The sequence below is a fragment of the Sylvia atricapilla genome, chromosome 1, assembly GCF_009819655.1.
Source record: "Sylvia atricapilla isolate bSylAtr1 chromosome 1, bSylAtr1.pri, whole genome shotgun sequence".
In the NCBI taxonomy this organism is placed as follows: domain Eukaryota; kingdom Metazoa; phylum Chordata; class Aves; order Passeriformes; family Sylviidae; genus Sylvia; species Sylvia atricapilla.
In genome coordinates, this window is record NC_089140.1 from 63,990,312 (window position 1) to 64,007,094 (window position 16,783).

The 16,783-nt window shown below is 40.8% G+C and overlaps 1 protein-coding gene across 1 annotated transcript in view; it reads left to right on the top strand.

Moving 5' to 3' along the window:
* Window positions 1-4,497: 4,497 nt before the first annotated feature.
* The window catches only part of CAP2 (cyclase associated actin cytoskeleton regulatory protein 2), a 67,645-nt gene continuing 55,359 nt past the window's right edge, over window positions 4,498-16,783 (top strand). The window contains 2 exon segments of the mRNA XM_066324481.1: window positions 4,498-4,512; window positions 16,204-16,328. Coding sequence (XP_066180578.1) covers window positions 16,205-16,328 — 124 coding nt within the window. The 5' untranslated portion in view covers window positions 4,498-4,512; window position 16,204.

Here is a 16,783-nt window from a genome sequence, read left to right on the forward strand (position 1 = left end):
CTTAAGGAATCCTCTGCATCCCAGATTGAAAGGAAGGTGAGAACACAAGCAGGAAGCTTAAACAGAAATGCCTGGATCCAAAAATGGGAAAACTAACACTGACCAATGAGTAAGACTTTGTTATTCCTTTTGACTACTGTTTCCATAGGTTTGATGCACAGCAAGGGTGTTCAAGGTGGCACAATAACACTACACTGACATACTTGGAAGATTTGCTCAGTCAAATCATCCTCGCTAAAAGTTCCTTGCAAATTTCTGCCTGTAATTAAACGAAAACCACAAAACTTCACTTGAAATCCATATCAAAATGCAGTAGTGTATAAAACAGGTTGTTTAGCAAGAACACAACATGATCCTGTATCCCACAATCATCAATAGACAAGGCAATGTAAATACTTAGCAGAGCTGAGGCCCAAGCCTACCGTATCCACTGAAGAGCTTTCCCAAAATCTCTACAGAACTGAATTAAACCACAAAACCACCATTAGTAAAAGTAGTCACAAACACTAGTATTTGTGAGATCAGAAGAATTTCCCCTTGGATTCAGCAAAGCCCTTAAATGTATACTGAATTATAAACAAGTGAGTAATTCCATCCCTATGTGACAAGCTGCTTAAATACAATGGGAATGCTTAAGTGCCCTGCTACACAGGGATGCCATTACTCACATACTTAATGATAAGCATGTGCTCATTACTTAAATTTCTATGTTGCCATGTCTAAAAAGAAGCACACAACTAATTAATGTGAGAGATTATGAGAGCCCACACCCCCAGAGCTTACTGCATAAAAAAGAATACAGAGAAGAGATAAAAATGCAGTAGAGTGACAGCTATGAAATTAAATGTAATTTGAATCTGCCTGCATATTTTACAGGTGAACAGTCTGAATGATGACAGGTTTCACCCCAGTTTGAAAGAGGAAAAGCAGTCCACTCCTCTGGCAGAATCTTCCCTTTATTTTTTTCCTGCATGTTTTGACACTTGATCCGTGCAAGATAACCACAAAGGGCTCTTCACGGATCCATTTTGTTAATTAGCTATATGCTGTTTTTCAAATTCTGTAGACTAAACAGCAGATTTGGTAAGCAAAAGCCATCTTGACATGTCCCAAATGCACTCCAATATTATTTAAGCAGACTACCAAGATTTGCACATGATATTCCAATTTCTTTTCACATCAGTAAGTGCTTCTGCAATTTTAGTCCGTATTTTCTCCATTGCTCCAGCAAAGATAGACTGCACGAAATCAAGGCAAGGAGCAACAATATTTGAGGTTTTCTCCAGACTCATCTAAGAAGCATTTAGGTGCAACTTTCATCAATAGAGAAATTTTACAACCATATACATTGAAAGTCCATTTTCAACACAGACTAGGAAGTAAGAATAAACATTTTTAAAGTCTTTTTCTGTGAAAAAAAAAGTGTATGCAAATAAAAGATGCACCAGAGTATTTTCTTTTAAGTAGGTTACAATGTTGTCATTCTACAGAGATTTTGATAGCCTATATCTACAGCTTCTGATGTGTACTTTGGGATCCCTGCACAACTGTAGAAATACACTCTTCTATAAAAGGGAATAAAACATGCCAGCCTTGGCACAGATTGTCTGCAGCAACAAAGTTAGTAAGTAAAATGAAAAAAAGAATCATAAAGTTATATTACATCCAATCCACTACACTCCACGAGCTGCTACATTTTAACTGGGTAACTTCCTGCAAGAGGGCTATTTACTGCACCTCTTGCTTAAGAAGAGCTCCTCAGAATTTCAAGAGGACTGTGGCCTAAGTTAGAATTTTAAGGCTTTTTTGGGATGTTTTGATCTGGAAGTTGGTGACCCTGTCCTCACTAAAAAAAGTACATAGATAAAAACCTTTAACTGCTTATGTTGAAGTACATGCATGAAAACACTGATGTGTTTTCTGTATACCTGAATGTATTGTTAGATTGAGGGCAAAGTGGCCAGCCCCAAGGCCTGATGTTCCAGTCATTCCTTGCTCAGTGTTTCACTTGACGCCAATTCCAATACCACTTTCAAAACTTATTCTTTAATGCTGTCCAAGCCCTTTTCCTCACGGGAGAGAACAAATGCATGTCATCTAGTCAATTTTTTTGCACATACAGTATTTTGCAAAGTCTAAAATTTGCACATGTCTCATTTCTTTCTTCTCTTTAAGGGGATGGTGCTCAGCCTGAATTGAAAATTATGAAGTTCTTTAATAGAACTGCCCTTTCAGATTACCTTTATTTGCTATAGAAACCACAAAGATTTCTTCTCAAGCATTTTCAGGCACTACATCTTATATCTCTGCTTGCCATTGGGTTTCCTGCCTTTTATGAGGTCACTTCACAGTTACTGAATCTCCCCTTTTTCTCTTCTTACTAAATTTATTATTTCTTCTTGTTGCTTTGACCTTAGACTAAGCCTTTTAGGCTTGCCAAAATTCTCCTTGGGATAAGAAGAAATAACTTGACTGTTTTGTGAAGAAAGCACTAGAAGACAGGAGCGAGGATGGATTACAGACATGTTTTAAACATGTAGGGCATCTGGTGGTTTGGTAGCCTCAGAAAACTTTCCATAGAAAAGAAATGCCTTATAGTTTCTCTTTCTTTTCTGTATGTCCATTATGTAAGAGGATGATGTGAAGTGCTCAACTGAGCTCTTACAATAAGAGCTTATAAAACTTTTCATCACTTAACTACGATATATTTTCTCAAATTAAACTGACACTCTACAGAGACTCTATTGCATTTATCATCCTAAACTTTCAACTTACCATGCTGACACAGTTCAAGTCCTGAGATTTTTTTTTTTTTTCTCCTAGCTGTAAGAAATAGAGACCTGGAGCTTTACTCTAAGTGTAGTTGTTCCTCTGTTTCTTAATCCTTTTGGGTTTTCCTTCCGGAAGGAGATCTTCTGGGCTTGTTTCTCAATTCTCTTGACTTTCTGTGTTTCTGTGCATTTTTTAATCAGGTCTTCAATTCCATACTACCTTTACCCTTTTGAAAGGTTTGGCAAGACCCTCTGGTTTAAAACATGTGCTGTTCTGTTGATTTCATCTGGCTGCTTGTTCATGCCAAGGAGAACTAGTTCATTTCACTTCATACAGGAAATTGCACCAGTGATTTTTTTTTTTTTTCCCCAGTTTCCAATGCCAATTACATTGTCTGCACTACTGAATTTGGATCCCAGACAGATCTTTGCAGTCTGCTTGCTTTTGCTTAATGCCGACTTTAAGCATGTGAGGTTTGTGTGCTGCTATTAACCATGGCATTCTTGTTAAAATATGACTTTTCTTGGCCCACATTTAAATACTACGCAATTAAAAAAATCTTTATGTTCTATGTTTTATAGTGGTGTTGTCAGACCATCAGAAATGAAACATAAATTCTTCTAAAACAAGCTATATATTTGATAGAAAAAATGTGCTACTGGTTTTTACGTGACCACATGGTTGACTTGAAAACTATATTGACTTGAAAAATATGTGGTCTTTTTTATTATCACCAACTAATGTTTGTAATTTTTTTTTTTCCATTCAAGAACAAACTGTTTCTCTAGAGGCTGTGAATTCATGGTCTTCTCCCAAAACTTCTGTGGAGAAAGCCAACTCATTTGATACGAGCACATGAAGCAGATTTCAGGTGACTGTCCCCTGGGACCTTGTGGTGACAAGCACCACACAATTGCAGAACACTCATGCTTTACATTTGGCACGGGGTACAGACTGGTGCAAAGCCCAGCGAGCCTGACAAATGAGGCCTAAGCACAAGGATTTGCCCACTGGAAGTCCTAGTTCCATGACCACGCTGAATGAAGGCAGCAGCCCCAGCGTGAGCCCACAGCTGTGGTCAGGCTGGCACAGCGTAGCCCAGCCCAGAGGAGGCAATGAAGCATCCAGGTGTGCATGAGGCTGCCCTCGACCTCCCGTGCCGTGTGAGGTGAGGGCTCTGATGGTTTCCACACGGGCCCCGCTCTTCTGTCCCACTATGGACCAGGCCAGTGTCCTGTGGGGTGCTCACTTCCAGCCCTCCCAAGTCGTGCCCGATGGGCAAAAGCAGGGTCACCGTGTCAGCGGCCAGGGGTGTCCTCCACTCTGTGCTGCCCGCACTCCCCCTGCTCCTCCGTGATGCTCCACCACTGCCATTTCCCCGCCGATTCCCCGCCGCCGCCGTGAGACACCTCTCCCTCTCCCTCTCTCTCCATTTTCACACTCCACCCACTTTTTGCTTTCTTTCTCCATCTCTGCCACCGTCTCTCTCCCTTTCTGGACTTGTCTTTATTTGGAACTCCCGGAAGCTGCCGGGCATTGCTCTCCCTGCCTGCCCGGGCAGCTGATGTGACTGACTGACACCGGCTCCCGCTGAGGAGGAGGAGGAGAAGGAGGAGGAAGAGGAGGAGGAGGAGGAAGGAGAGCAGCGGCGAGGCGAGGGAGGGGGGGCGCGCGTGACCGGCCGCGGATTTTCCTTGCGGAGAGGAGGGGGGAAAAAGCCTGCGCGGGTCATCCGAACAGGTAAGCCAAGAGCGGGCGGCGGGAGGGGCGGGATGCCGGGAGCGGCCCGACCCCCATGGCCCGGGCAGGCGCGGCCGGGCCGCGGGTGCGCTCCCGCCGGCAGGAGCAGCCAGCGGACATCTTGGGGATGGGGGAAAGTGATGAGGGGACGACTTCGGGCCCGGCCGGGGGAGGCAGGGCGGCGGAGTTATCCTTGGGCGGGCAGCGCTCCGGGGCTATCTGGGTCAGGGACCCGCGCTGCCCCTCGGCTTCCCTCCTGTCACCTGCGCACGGAGAGCCTTCCCCCTCCCTGCCTCCCTCCCTTCCCCCGGTGATGAGTGGGAAGGGAGTAATCTGGGCCGGGAGAGGGGCGAGCCAAGCTAAATACCACGGCATGCGAGGTATCCTCTGTGAGGTCGAAGCCCGATTTCCTCCGCCGAGCCCCCGCCAGCGACTCCGGGGCTGCTTTCGGCTGTGCCCCAGCCCCCTCCCCGGGTCCCGGGTTATTAAAAACGCCCTCGGCTTGTTCGTGCAGACCTGGCTGTCAAGCGGTGCCGGTGCCGGACTCTCTTAATCAGCGTAAGATGATCTGATTGTGAGGCGAGCGGCTGTAGGGCCGGTGGGAAGCGGGGCGCCCAGCCCTTGGATCCCCCCGCCCGTGGAGCCCGAGGTGTGCGTGTAGTGGAGGTGGCAGCCTACAGGTTTAGCCCAGAAGAAAAGGTTAAATAGCATCTTAGGGTGAGCGGCCTGAAGGCATAATATATCTACCTTTACATTAAAATATATAAAGGATACTTCAAATACAAGGTAGCTTTCAGAGGGGGCAAGAGGAAGGCAGAAATGAAGACCCGTGAAGCCGAGGTCCTGCATTTTGCAGTAACTTGACATCAGGAGCACTGCCCCGGAGACGCAGGCAGCACAACACCGGGGAAAACTTGTCGTGACCTCACCGAAAAATGTGCAGTCTGTCCTTTGCATCAGTGATTGCTGTAGGTTTGTATTTTGGCATCACAGCACCAACAGTGAGAATTTTTATCAAGTAGAATTCAGATTTTGTAATGTGTAGGGACAGTCTTAAAAAACAAAGACCATCTGGGGAAGAAAGCTTTTTTTATATACCTTACATGAGTGTGTTTGTTTCTGAGTGATGGAAAACATGAGAAAAAAAACTCCTACACAGAGGCCAGTCCATTAGGAAATAGTTGGAAGGGATCTGTTTAGCAGGGAGTCTGAGTGGGATAAACCTGCAGATTTTATCAGTTTGTTTTTAAGCCAGGCAAAAGTGGCAGTGGTTTATGGACTACCATGTTTCGTTGTTTTATGAAATTGTAATCGGAAGACTTGTCCTACTTCAGAAATGTAACTTTAAAAATTATTTAGAATAGTAAAGTGGTAGATGGAATGAGTTAGAACTCAATACAGTACTCTCAAATTTGGCCTTTTAAGACCTTATTGTGAGTCAGATACCCTAATTTTTATGCACATTTTATCCTAGCATTTCCTTTTAATTACTTATTATGCAAAGGATAATGAACTTTTTTCTGGTTTTATGCATTTTCAGCACCAGGATTTCATAAGACTGGCTCTATTTTGAGCAAGTTTGCACAAGAACAAAGGCAATCCACCTTCTGTAACAAAGCCAGGCACCAACAATATGGTCCTTTTGGTCTTGGGCTTAACAAAAATGCAATTCTTCTGAATATTCCTATGATTCCTGTGTGTCTTTCCCCCTTGAATGCTACTCAGATGTGGAAGGTAGACAGGCACAACTCCAAACTTGATGAATAAAATATGTTTCCTCAATTAAATAAAAATGAAGAGGATGTGCATTATTTACTATTACAGTAGAACCAACCTCTGACGTGTTTTCATTACTCTTTGTCAGTTGTGGCTCTCACTTCAGTGGAGAAAAGTGCTTCTTAGTATACCATAAGGAGCAAGGGTACTAAGATTACATGTATTAAATTCCCTCCCATCATTAGATTTTCTGATCTCAGTGTATAATTTTTATTAACCATGCAAAATACATTGGGCATCATAAATTTAAAAAAAAAAAAAAGTAATTAAAATTCACTCAGGTCCAATATTCATGGCAATCTGAATTAGCACATACTGGAAAAATAGAGAGTAAGGAGGGGTGGAAACCAGACAGCTTGTATTCAGCTCTCAGCCTCAGTGTTGATTTGCAGCATCACTTGGACAAAGTCAGATAATCTGTGGCCTGTCAGTGGCAGGAAAGTTGCAACTGGTTTTAACTCTAGGGAGAGAAATGGTGAATGGCCAAATATGTTAAAGAATGTTCTTAGTGGTTCTGCATGAGTTCTAACATCACGTGCAACAGCAGCAAACTCAGTAGCTGCAGTTGTTGCCTGGTGGAACATCTGACTACATGAAAGAACATTCTTTGCTTGTTGTGCTTAGTGGGTCAAAACCAAAGAAACGCCTGTGATAAATAAGGCATACCTTCTTGCACTTATTCTTTTGCTTTATTATGAACTGGTTTAAGGATTTTGCTTGATGGAGCATATATACCCCTGATATATATAAATAATTTTAATTCCTTTTTTTTCTAAAACTTCAAGTACATCTTTTGCAGTAGGGGAGACAATTGGGAACATACCATGTTTGTGTGGTACAGAATCCATTCCAGTTGCTTACATACTACAAAATGCTCCAAACTCTAAAGACTCAGCTCTTCTTCAGAATGTCACTGCTAAGAACTATACCAGAATAGCAACACCTTTACTAAGCACTGTGTGCTGAAGTGACAAAAGCGTGCATGAGCACAGCTGCATCTGTGGCAGTGATTATGCTGATTCAGATACTAGATCAAGAGTAGGGAGTTTGGGGCTTCTTAAATCTCTGTGACCTCTGTCACCATTTAGCAAGGCTTCATGGCATAGACACCACTACAGTCTATAGACATACTGCCTACTGCTGTCTTAATTTCACCTGTGTACTTAAAATATTCTGACTGTCAATTCAGGGACTTTTTGTTATTTAAAAAGTCCCATTGAGACTACTTTCCTGAGTATACGCTAATGGGAATTGCTTTATCTGACCCATAGTTTTTCAGAGAAGAGCAAGCCAAAGAGGTGGCTTGTAGAATTGCAAATACCAGCAGTGGTATGCTCAGAATTAAAGCTTTAATGCTTTTGTAGCCTATATTAAAAAAAACAAACAGGCAAATGCTCAATTACGTAATTAAATAGTGGCACATTTTTCCAAGAAGATCTGCTCAGATCCTAAGCTTTAAGCTATGTTTTGTATTAACTTAAATATTTAATTAATTGCTCTTTGGAAGGAATGCAAAGAATCATTTACATTTCTGTGTGTAATCTGTCGTTGTCTAGAAACAGCAGACTAATTCGTGTAACAGCTCTGAACCCAACCCTCTAAAGCAACAGCCATCCTCAAAAAGGCAAACTTGTACAAGCCCCTAGGGTAGGTCCAGTTTGATTTCTCTGGGTTTTGCAAGACCTCACGCTGAAACAGGGCAGGGATAAATAGTTAAATATCTGAGATCTTGTGTGTGAGCAGGTTGCATGGATTATCATTAAAGCTTAGGACTCTTAAGTAGTAACCAGGTTATATCAGGAAATAGAAAGGTCTTTTTTAGTAGCAGGTGGCCCATTTCATCCTGAATCAGAAGCAGAGGCACAAACTGCAATGCTAGCAGTATTGGAAAGTCAGTGGGATGAATTTTAGAATGGGAGATGCATGAACACCTTGAGTTTTTTGTGACCAGTAAAGATCCCAGTTGGGCTGCAGAGCAGAGGGAGGACTCATATGGCAGAAAGTTTGCTTAAGCCCTCCTGGCTGCTGCTGTGCTGGAGGAAGAGCTGCTGGCTGCAGGCTGAGTGGAGCAGCCATGATGAGCCTGAGACCATCAGACACAGGATGTTCTGCTAAGAGCAGGAACACTTGCAAGCTTGGCTGAAATCAAGCCCAGCTATTGAGGCTTCAGCATAATATGGGTATGTCTGAGAAGAGGGGTGTGGAAGCCTTGTGAAAAGCCACCAGCACAGCAGACAAAACTGTTGCATACCTTGGTACTGAATAACTCTAGTCTTGTCTTTTCCTCAGAAGTAATTTCACAGTTTCTGTTTTTAGAGCTTGCAATACTTTTCACTGAGTTTTAACTTCCTCCTTTGTTTTTTTTACCTTTCACATCCCAGAAGTACTAAAACATTTGTACTTTGTGGAATTTACCCTTTCAGAGAGTTCAAATTAAATTTGTTTGGAACCATAGCATAAAGGATCTCACTGTTCAGTTGTTATGAACTGAACTGAGGGACTTGAATAAAATCAATGCCTGCATGCAGTATTTTCTCAGCTCAGCAAGGCAGTCTGCTTACATACAGTAATTGGACTTGTGACAGGTAATTAAATGGCTTGTAAGGCCTTTAGAATGCTTGATTACATGAGGAGGCCCACACTAATATATAGTAAATGAGGTGGCTAAGAACACTGCATTTCTGTTGATTGGAGAGATACTAAAACTCATACACTTCATTGAAAGGAGAGAAGAAAATAAAACCAAGACAAAAGACTATGAGCAGTGGTGACATGAAAAGGGAGCATAAAAGGAATAGGAGAATGTACTTAGAAACTGGGTTGCCTTGGTTATTTTAAGTCAATCATGCTTACACAGACTGTCAAGTCTTGACTGCTTCAGTGTATCATTAAATAATGAACTCGCTCTTTGTGATCACTAAATTCATGACAGTCAAAATTATTCAGCAAGGGATAGAAGCTCTTCATAGAACATCCAGATAATTAGAAAGTGAACTGATGCTCCAGGAGATACTAAGCACATACATGAACACACAACATATTTAAAGAATTCATATTAAATTATCAGAGGCCCAATTTCAGTCCATGTTATTATTACATTGACTTGTAGACATTTAGCTTCATGTGTGCAGTTCCTCATCCATATTACGGGACTGAACTGGGATGTGATAAGAAATCTAAAATGCATCAACAGTCTTAGGGGTATTTGCCAAACTAGAGATTGTTTTACAAAGCAAGTTTTACAGTTTTTCTGAACAGTGGGATGAAAAAGGTCTCTATTCTTTTTCAAGATGTTTTTGTAGACAGCATCCTGATCACTAGGAGGGGGAGAGAAGCAGAGGAGGAGCCAGAATGCAAAAAGAAAAGTATGCTTTGTGTTACCAGTAGCATAAGGCCAGACAAAGGAAAACACTTGGGTTAAATGGAGGAGGTTCAACATTAACCTGCTTTTACCACTTCTATGCAATTTATTTTTTTTTTTGCTTATAAAAAGTAGCTCTTTAAACACACAGAGGTTATGCCAAAAAAAGAAGTCCACAAACAAGATAATTGATGTAGCACACTCTTCTGCACATCCATAAGGGACGCATTCATTGCATATCAGTGGGCTTAACACACACATTGAGCTACAGACAGAAATATTTTATAATGAGTATACTAGAGTCAGTCAAGATTTCAGGTCCACTTAGTAGTCAAAATGGCACATCCATCCACAAAAAACAGAAGTCACACAGATATTTTTGTCTTTTTGCTGTTTCAGGTATAACTGTCCGTCTTAACAAGAAAAGTCAAAACTCTAATACTGTTTGATATACAAAACTATTTAACTATCTTTAAAAATGAAGTAATTCTTTATACTTAAAAATTCATTTCTCCCCAGTGAGCTTGTACTTAGATCTAGGAGAAAAGCAATAAAAAAGGCTCTCATTTGAAACTCAAATCATTCTTCTCACCTACTGAGCGGTCTTCTGGTTTAATCCAAATTGACATCAGTTTAAGAAGACTCTGTTTACATTCCTCCCCTACAGCTAATGGAAAACACAACACAAACCATACAAGGTAATGTTCCCATTGGTCTACCAACACATGCTTTCTTCTCACCACTGTTCCCTTTGCATTCTCCACCTAGAATTTTTTATGATAGCAGCCCCAAGAGTTTCAGTTGCTCCTCCTTACCACTCAGCCAGTAGTGAGCTGCTTCTGAGCTCTGTCTGGGAACGAGTAACTCCCAAGACCCCAAGCCAGTGGATTTTTATTGTCTGAACAAGAATGCGGTACAGCAGGAATTTGGGTCTCATGCCAAAGATGGCAAAGAGACTGTCTACTCAACACAGCTTGGATTTGTAGGTATTTGAATGATGATAGAGGAAAAAGAACCATATCAGACCCAGGCTGTCTGTGTTTTTGTCAGAAATGAAGTTCTGTAAGATGCTTTTGTAATTTGAGGGGCTGTTTAGGGATGCATTTCTCCTCCCTTGATGTATGTTGACATATATTGTGTGGAGGAAGTCTCAGAGGAAGTCTCATCTGTAAAATGTTCATGACTGGCTCTCTGATAGTACCAGCTGGCAATCTGCGAGGTTGTGTAATTTATTTCATATCTTGGTAGCAATTTATTAAAAGATTAAGAGAGAAAGCACATGTGCAAGGTGCTGTACTTCCAAGGACAGTGTGATTTCCCAAGCAGTGCAGCAATGGTAAATACAATTAAAATCCACATTACTGCTTGTATTGTGTTTTACACATCTGCCCTTTTTTGGCATAGAGGAAATCCAAATCTGACATATAGGATCTCAGATAATGAGCATGAGTGAGACCTGGCATCACTTTTCAGATGCTAGATGAATTTGGAAGAACTGGTGCTGAGTGGGGGCAGGAGAGGAAAGCAAATAAATTAACAAGTCATTTATTTTCCTTTCGAATTAATTGAGTGCTAGGAAGTAAAACAAACTGTGGAACTTTGTACTCTATCTCTTGCTGATGTTTGTGAGAATCATTTCATGCTTTACAAGGTAGCACCATTCCTTTGTTCAAAACCCCCATTTTTACATGCCTGATATGTTATATGTTTTTTTACCCCTTATGCTACTGTACTGCTTTTCTCTGTGCATTCATTACAATTACTTGTTTCTTGTTGAGGAGGGAGTGATACTGTCCTCTGTTGTAAGTCACATACAATAGTAACAGGAATAGTACATGTGTGTTTTGACTTACAGTTTGCTGTTTGGGATCAGTATATCAGGAAATTATAGTCTACAGCCAAGTTTTTTTCCCTTGATAATAGATAAATGGTGCTTTGAGACAGCTGGGGAGGAAAGCAGTGATCTCCCAAGGCCTGTCTATAAAAAGAAATCTGCTTTTTTGGGTGTCAGCATGCTTTGTTCTACCTGGTTCTGGCTTTACTTCTTTTGTGGAAGAAGACAGATGGTAGTATTACCAAATGCCTTTAGCACTCCCAAAAAGAGATACCACTAACAGTAAACAGGGCAGAGCTGTGGATGGTCTGTCTTGATTTTGTGCCCAAGAGACAGTTACCGTTGTTAGTGTTTAAATGATTTTTAAATCAGTGGATGTGTGTTAACACCTTTCCTGACTCTTAGGTGACCTTATTTTCAATGAAGGACAGTGTACTTCTCCACCAAGACAACAACTGGATAAGGACTACAAGGGAGTTGAAGCATTGTTATTTTTAACTCCTTATAGGTGGTGAGCATCAACTGCGGGAAAAGATATATGATTAACCCTGATAATCCATTCAAGGTCAAATCTTTAATTAAAATCCTAACAGGTGAGATAGAGAGTCTGTCTTGATGTAAGAAATGCTTTTTGAGAGTGGAAGCACGCCACAGACATATTTCCATCCTCTTTAATGTGCAGAGATTTAATTTGACACTGTAAGTAGACCAATCTTATTATTTATTTATAATATAAGCTCTGATGCAATATCATGGCAGATAGTATCTTCACAGAGTCTAGCTGTGCCATTTGTGTTCTGATTCCTTTTTGGCTCTGTGGTATCTGACCATACAAAGTGCAGTATGAAATAAGTAAGCTGACAAACAGCTGAATATAGGCCAAGAAAATGCTGAAGTGTGTCATAATATGAGGCAAAGATGTAAATCCCAATCTATAGGCAAAGATGTCAGTGTTTAGATTGAAAACGGATAAAGAGTTCTCATGCTATTGTTCAGTGGATGTTTAGAACAGTAACATTAATTCCTGTGTTGTTTGTAAGGTAGGTAACACTGTGCCATTTAATGGTAAAGCGAGGTGTAAAAGTAAGACTAGTATATGTACAACTGATTTGCTCTTTTAATGTTATGTACAATAATCACAGAAGTGTTCTTGCACCTTATTCATACATGACAGGCATAACTGTGTGTATTCTTATGGGCATGATGTGTATGCACATATATTATATATATATATAAATAGGTGGAAATACCATGTACTCGTGGATATATAAATGTACAGATAAAAAGGCAGATGTAGTGTAAACATGATTATTAAGTTTAATATTCTATATAAAAAGAATAGAAACCTGACATCCCTAATAGTAGGGTAAAAATGGTTTCTACTTCTATTTGAAGACTAACAATATACCACTACTCTGTGATTGCTGGTGATGCCTGCTTTTGGAAGAACAAGACTGTAGTTCTCCTGCTAATGAGAATAGAATAAAACTGTGAAGAATTTAATGGGTAAAAGACTATGTTGTAGCAGGAAAGTGTTGCATAAAAAGGTCCTTCAGGTATTTGAGCTGGGTTATTCCCCTGAACTTCTGACATTGTGATGTGTATTCTTAGTGTCTTACAGAAGGCCATTTATTGAGTAGAACATTACAAGTCTGCTCATTTGTGAGACTCCCCACACCTCCTGGTGTGTGCACTCAAATGTTGAGTTTGTAATCAAACAGTTGGATTCTTTTACAGGCAAAATCAGGCTGAAGAGGCCAAAAAGTAACAGGTCTTCCATTAGAAGTTTGTGCATAATTTTTGTGACATTTGATGACATCATCAAGGAAAATTTTAAGGCAAATGAACAAAACCACAACCTTCCAGACTCTATCTTCACAAAAAGACAAATAGGTATTATACCAAAAATATATTTTAAAATACTGATGAAATTAGTTGGTTGTATGCCGTGTTATGTGTTAATATGCAATGTTACACCAGCCAGACTTTAGAATGGTTGAAAACAGAATGTTTAAAATAGGCACCATTTTAAGCTTTTGTGTAGTAGGGTAAAGTGTGCAAAGAATGTGCTCATAATATTTTTTAGGATTAACAGTGCTTTGTTTTAAGAAAAATTTTAATAATCTCATAAAAGTTTGAGTATTTCAGAAGCTCCCCTGATACATTAATGTCATTCCTGCCCAGATATTTGTAACCTAACAAAAAATTTAAGGTGTGTTTTTTTCTAGTGAAGTGATTTTTCAAACAGAATAGTGTGCATTTTTCAGTGTAAAGAAAGTACATTGCCAAAGGGTCAAGGGAGGTGATCTCACCCCTCTACTCAGCCCTGGTGAGGTTGCATCTGGAGTGCTGTGTCCAGGGCTGCTCAGGACAAGGGACACATGGAGCTCCTGGAGCAGGTGCACTGGAGAGACACAAAGCTGACCAAGCAACTGGAGCATCTCTTTCATGAGGAAAGGCTGAGAGGAGCTGGGCGCCTCTTCAGCCCCAAGAAGAGGCAACTGAGAGTACACTTTATCAGTGTCTATCAATATCTGAAGGGAGGATGCCAAGAGGACACACCCAGGCTCTTCTCAGTGGTGCCCAGCAATAGCACAAGAGGCAATGGGCAGCAACTGATGGGCAGGAAATACCCCCTGAATGTGAGGAAGAACTTCTTTACTGTGCAGGTGACCAAGCACTGGAACTGGTTGCCCAAAGGGGTTGTGGAGTCTCCTTCACTGGTGCCATTCAGGGAGGTTGTGGAGTCTCCTTCACTGGTGCCATTCAGGATCCATGTGGATGCAGTCTTGTGCCATGTGCTCTGGGGTAATGCTGCTTCAGAGGGAAGGTTGGACCAGATGACCCCTCTGAGGGTGATGCAACGTGATACATTCTGTGATAAGACAAGGGAGCCCCTCTGAATTTTTACACTGTTTGTATGCATGCTGTCTAATGTTATCCTCTTTGAGGGGTCAGATTTTTTATTTAGTATAGATAGGAAAACCCCATAAAATCCAGACAAAACTTTCTCATGAGAATGGTTTTCCCAAGGGTTTTGTGCTGTAAAATCTTCACTTTTAGGTCAAACACAAACCTCATTTTATAGGGTAACGTCTGAAGGTCCCACCCTGTTTGAAAGGCAGCACGACTCAGAGCACAAGACACATGTGCACATGTTTCCATGGTCCTAGTAGCTATTTTCCTCTCATGCTTAAATTTTTCGAAGAAAAAGATTATTATATTTAATTAATAAAAATCAGTAGTACTAGTTTGTAAGTGAAAACATTTCTTCCCATGCTGCTTTACTTTTTAATTATAACATTTAGGCATTCTTCACTAGCTGTGGAGACACTGAAGCAGCAATGTTTGGTTGGGTTGCTGAGTGTTGCATAGTGGTGCAGTTTACTGGAATCTGCTATTAGGCTTTAATTTCTCTGCAATACTAGCACTTTCAGCGAGCTGTTCTTTAGAAGGTAACACATTTACACATTTGTCCCATGTCTGCCTAACCCTTCTAGTCTCCAAGCCGTACAGGAATCAGTGTCTTGTGGCAGAACACCCCAGGGTGATGGCCCCAGACAGCCTCTGATTCGCCACTTGCCCCAGCTGGGGATGTGCATTCCCCTGTTGCTCCTGGGTTTTCAAATCCTGGTGCTGGGCAGGGGATGCAGCCGTGTGTGGGGGCTGGGCTGGAACTGGCCACAGGGATCATGTTAATCAAGAGCCATCACCATCACATAACACCCCTTGCCAAATGTCACTTATCAGGATCAAACACTCACAACCTTAAGTGGGGAACATGTGCATTAAACTCGCTCTATCGAATGGTTGGGGATTTAAACATAGCTTTGCCTTTGCTTATATAACTCTTTCTCACTCTGAATGGTATATGGCACTTTTTTCCTTGAGAGATTGGCCAATATTCAAAAATGTCAATGCCTACACTGCCTCACATGTGGGAGAGCAGATAATCACATTGTGAGGAAAGAAGGCAATGTGTGAGTTGTTAAAAATGTAACCTAATTTCTGTTTAATCTTAAATCAAAAGCACTGCAGCAGTACTGCACAAGCAGGCCTCTGGATTTTTTTTCTATCCAAGTGTTAATTAGCATTTGATTTTAAAAGCTTGGGAAACACTGGTTCATATTGGGTGCTTCTGTAAGAAAAAAAAGTGGTGGTAAATCATATAAGAAAAATAAACAGAATACCTTCTTGGATATTTGTATAGTCTTTAGTCAAGTGGCTGAGTCCTACTACAAAGCATAAAAGACAGAGGCAAAATTCAGAATGAACTTTTTCAAAAATCAGAGAGTATTAATCGGGTCTGTATTTTGGTCTCTGTAAATGCTGATTCAAATCACTGTAAGTAGAAGATTTTACCAGTTACTTCTGTAACTATTCCAGTCATCCCAGTATCTGGTTGGGAGCGTATGTACATACACATTTTGTCCTAAGTTGTCCACATGCAGACTGTCAAAAGCTACATCAGCAGTGGCTGGAACCTGCTTAGAAGGAAGAACCAGAGCTGAGTACTGGTCTGATTCCCTGCTGACAAAGAGTAAAGTTACCCTTTGTCAGCTGCTTCACTGCAGCTGCTTATGTGCCAAAAAGACAATGTTTAAAAAATGAAAGGTTTACCATAAAGGAGAAAGGCACAAGATGAACAGAACTGCAGCATGAAGCAAAGACTTTACTGAGAGGGGTGTAACACTGTCTCTATACCTAATGATTTTTTCAGAATGGCAGAGACTCATGGCTTGATGGAAAGATTGGAGAAAGCAGTGACTCGACTTGAATCATTATTTTCAGATTCACACAGATCTGGTGGAATGGAGTGTGATGGCATCAATGGAGTGAATGGAAGTAAGTATATTATTTTGAAGTACCATCTCTCTATTATTAAAAAATAGCAAGTAATGTATATATTTGTCTTCTAAGAGGGAATGTGATCCCACCTCCTACAAATTCTGTATCAAAATAAAGTAATATTTTGAAAAATTTATTTAGAAATGTCTGTTGCTTTGCCAGTTCTCTCTGAATTTCGTGGTACACACCCATTTAATTTGTTTAACATCCTTAATCAAATATGAATTTGTTAGGAAGCATTTGCTCACTAAGGACTGTTACACATCCATGGCCTTACATTGTTATCTCTTGAGCTCTCTTTTCTCAAGTGGCTCTCCAAAGCACTACAGTGGAGAATATACCAAAAAAGACTATTCTTTGTCTATTCCCATCGTATCATCGAATCATATTTTTTCATGCCTTAACTTTTGTGGTACCTGAAAGTTACAGGCTCAATAACTTTACATATGTGG